This window comes from Belonocnema kinseyi, chromosome 2, assembly GCF_010883055.1.
Source record: "Belonocnema kinseyi isolate 2016_QV_RU_SX_M_011 chromosome 2, B_treatae_v1, whole genome shotgun sequence".
NCBI classification, from domain to species: domain Eukaryota; kingdom Metazoa; phylum Arthropoda; class Insecta; order Hymenoptera; family Cynipidae; genus Belonocnema; species Belonocnema kinseyi.
The window spans coordinates 54465487-54469000 of NC_046658.1; the positions used below are offsets into that span (position 1 = coordinate 54465487).

A 3514-nucleotide genomic window follows, 5' to 3' on the forward strand; every position below is an offset into this window, starting at 1 on the left:
GTTGTAAACAATTTCAACATTTAATTTCTAAATGACGCTTAAATATGTCTTTTAAATTTCACTATAATTGATAATTGGTTCATTTTCCTCGATTTTGTAAATCATTATAAAGACCTGACGAATGTTGAATTTGACGTTACGCAGAGTAATCCACATAAATCGTTCTCCACTGAGTAACACTTCAATCAACAATAAGATCTAAATTTTTCACCTTGGGATTTAGTGTGATTTTGTAAATTTTCATAAAGTATTTCTATTCAATAACATCTTTAATTTCAATTGAAGTTACAATCAATTTTTCAGGAATAAAAACTCAGGAATCTTCATTAAAATAAAACCATGTATTTTAACAGGATATTGCGAAGAGAGCATTTTTAAACATACCGCGAACTTCACATTCTCAAAAATCGTGTGTGTACAAAAATAATACTATAAGGATTATTTTAATCAGTATAGCACATTAATGTAATATAAAACAGTAAACACATTTATAACCTTTCCGAACTAAGCCGTCTATATAAAATAAAACTAGTCTGAAAAATAAATTTATGTTTAAAAGACAGCACTGCTGACTATTTTTTTATCACAATGTGAAAAACGAGACAATATAAATAACGTATGCACTAAAAGTGAGCAGAGGTAGACGGTTGAAGCAGGGTTTCCTCGAAGACGAACCAAATCCTTCCTTTGTTTATATCCTCATTTTCAACCACCTGGAAGTCATCTTCAACGAAGTTGTCTTAATTCATCAGTGCAAGGAAATTACTTTTTCTTGTAGCCGTAGCTGTTGATTGCTAAAAAATGAAAAGTTTTATAGAAGTCCTTGAAATTAATAATGAGTCAATATTAAGAATCTCTCTTTTTTTCAAAAAATTTTAAGCTAATACTGCAGAAAATTGTGAACCTATATACAAATGAATGTGATAAGAAAATGTAATGTTAAGGGAAAGACTATGTCTAGGGGGTGGAGTCGCGTAAAAAAACTATGGTTTTGTGACAGGGAAAGGTGAGGGGGGGGCATCAGACGAAGTAATGTTACGAACTTAGATTACATTTAGAACGATTCCTGATGATGAATATCAACAAACTTTGCGATTTTTGTGATATACGGCCCTGCAACAGTACACTTCAATAATAATCTTTTAATAACTTGAAAATTAGTATTTTTGGTAGAAACTTAATCTTCTAGGTTGAAATTTCATCATTTTTGGTTGAACACTAAACCGTTCGGTAAAAAATCATATATTTTGACCGAGGGTTCAACTATTATGTTAAAAATTCTTATTTTTTTTGTTAAATTTAACGGTTTTTTTTATTTCAAATTAAAATATTTTTTTGGTTGAAATATCATCTACTAGATGTTTCATTGCAAATTAACCTTCTCTGGTTAAAAAATCAGCTACATGATTTAAAGTTGAACCACTTGAAAAAAAATTATTTAGCTGTTGAAGATTCATCATTTTAGTTGAAAATTGAACTGTTTAATAGCAAATTCGGGTTTTGACTTGAAATTTCAACAATTAGGTAGAAAATTCGACTATTGGTTGAAAATTCACATTTCGGTTGAAAATTCATATTTTTGGTTAAAAATGCACATATGTTTCAAGATACTTTTTAAAGATATTTTAAACAAAATATTTTTTTGGTTAAAGATTTATAATTTTGGTTGGAAATTGAGCTGTTTGATAGCAAATTTGCTTTATCACTTGAAAATTCAACTATTGGTTGAAAACGTAATTTTTTATGGAAAATTAATATTTTTGGTTGAAAATTGAAATATTTTGGTTGAAAATTAAATTACTATTATCATACCATCAGGACATTTCTCTTTCAGGGTATCCGTGAGGAAGAGAGTACTGTGGGAAAAGGATTCGATTTTTAGATTGATTTAGAATTTCCATGTTATTTTTTCGAATAACACGTTCGCCCATCAACACTGGTTTTATCTGCTTTTCCTTAGTATACTTTTATGATAATCGCTTTTTCCATTCATCTGGGACTTTTCCTATCTCGATAAATAAAATTATCAATTCACATAACCTGTGTGGCAGCGTTAATATTGTCTACACCAGTAGCCTTAGAATATCTTATAATCTTAATTATATCCCTAACCACATAGGTACAGATTCTCTCAATTGACTTTTCTATGGGTTTGTATTGTATATCGCAGTTATGTTACTCTACAGGTTCACCTCCAGATAATTCGTCAAAAAAGTATCTAAAAGGCTCTAGTATCCTGGTTGCATCATATAACATTTCACCCTTGTCATTACTTATGCGGAATAACTCTGTAGTTTTAATTTTGTTGAAAATTGTTGAAAATTTACCTGTTTCAAAAAAACTCTTTCTTTGCGGCTTTTAAATTCTACTGTTTTTGGTTGAATTTTAATCTATTAAACATGCATGTTTGTGGTTTGATAATTAAACTATTTTAATAGTCATATTTTTTATTGAAAATTCAACGTTTTTGTTAAAACATCGTCCTTTTAGTTAATGATTCAAGAAAAACTGTTTTATTGGAAATTCAAATGTCTTTGGAAAAATTCGTGTTTATTGCTTGGAAATTGAACTATTTGGTTAAAAGCCAATTCATTTGTTTGAAACATCTGTTTTTTTTGCTTAAGGCCATGTGACGAGCGGGTCACGTGACCAGATTCCTACCTTACCGCCACTTTTTTTATTTCCCATCTTATTTTCACACGAAGCGCCACAACGAGTTGAAAATTGGAGATAATGTATAAGAAGTACTAAGAAAGGTGGGTCTGATCCTATATTTTAATAATTATGAAAAAATAAAATAAAATTATATACAACAAAAAACTTTTTTTATAGTTATACAAATTTAGGACCAGACCCACCATTCTTAGTGTTTCTTGTTCAGTATCCCAATTTTTTAACTTGATGTGGCGTTTCCAGTGACAATAAGTTGAGAAATAAAAAAGTGGCGGTAATGTAGGAATCTGGTCACGTAACCCACTCATCACATGACCTTAAAGGTTTATCCGTTTGGTTTTTAATGCAACTGTTTGGTTCAAAGTTAACTTTTTTGTTGCAAATTCGTCTTTGTAGATTGAAAATTCCTTTTTTTCCGTAAATAATATTTTTTGGTTGAGAATTCAACTATTTTCTTCAAATTGCAATATATTTCAACTTGAATTCCTAGGAATTTGAAGTATATTATAAAGAATCCCAATAGAGTAAAGATGGAGTAGGATCTTTTTTTCAAGAAATAATTTTAATTTAAAAATATTATTTTCCATCTAGTCTTATTAAGACGTTAAGCATTTTCTGTTATCGAAGATTCTTAACTTGATCGATATTGTGTAGATTTTCTGTCTTCATGGTTTGCAGGCTTGATCTACTGTCGGTAAGGTACAATCTCTGATGATATAGCAGATAAATTAAAAATTAAAAAATAATTACTTGTACCATTAACACCTAGCTAAAAATGAGCGTTATGTTCTTGAATTAAGAGTTCTTATTCTGATCCCTCTAATAGCTTAATTGGAAAAGC

At 29.5% G+C, this 3514-nt stretch overlaps 1 protein-coding gene across 3 annotated transcripts in view; it reads right to left on the reverse strand.

Moving 5' to 3' along the window:
* Positions 1–322: 322 nt before the first annotated feature.
* The window catches only part of LOC117166820 (alpha-tocopherol transfer protein-like), a 51809-nt gene continuing 48617 nt past the window's right edge, over positions 323–3514 (reverse strand). For all 3 annotated transcript variants that reach the window (XM_033351144.1, XM_033351143.1, XM_033351142.1), the window contains exon 5: positions 323–794. In XM_033351144.1, coding sequence (XP_033207035.1) covers positions 763–794 — 32 coding nt within the window. In that variant the 3' untranslated portion in view covers positions 323–762. The remainder of the gene's footprint in view (positions 795–3514) is intronic.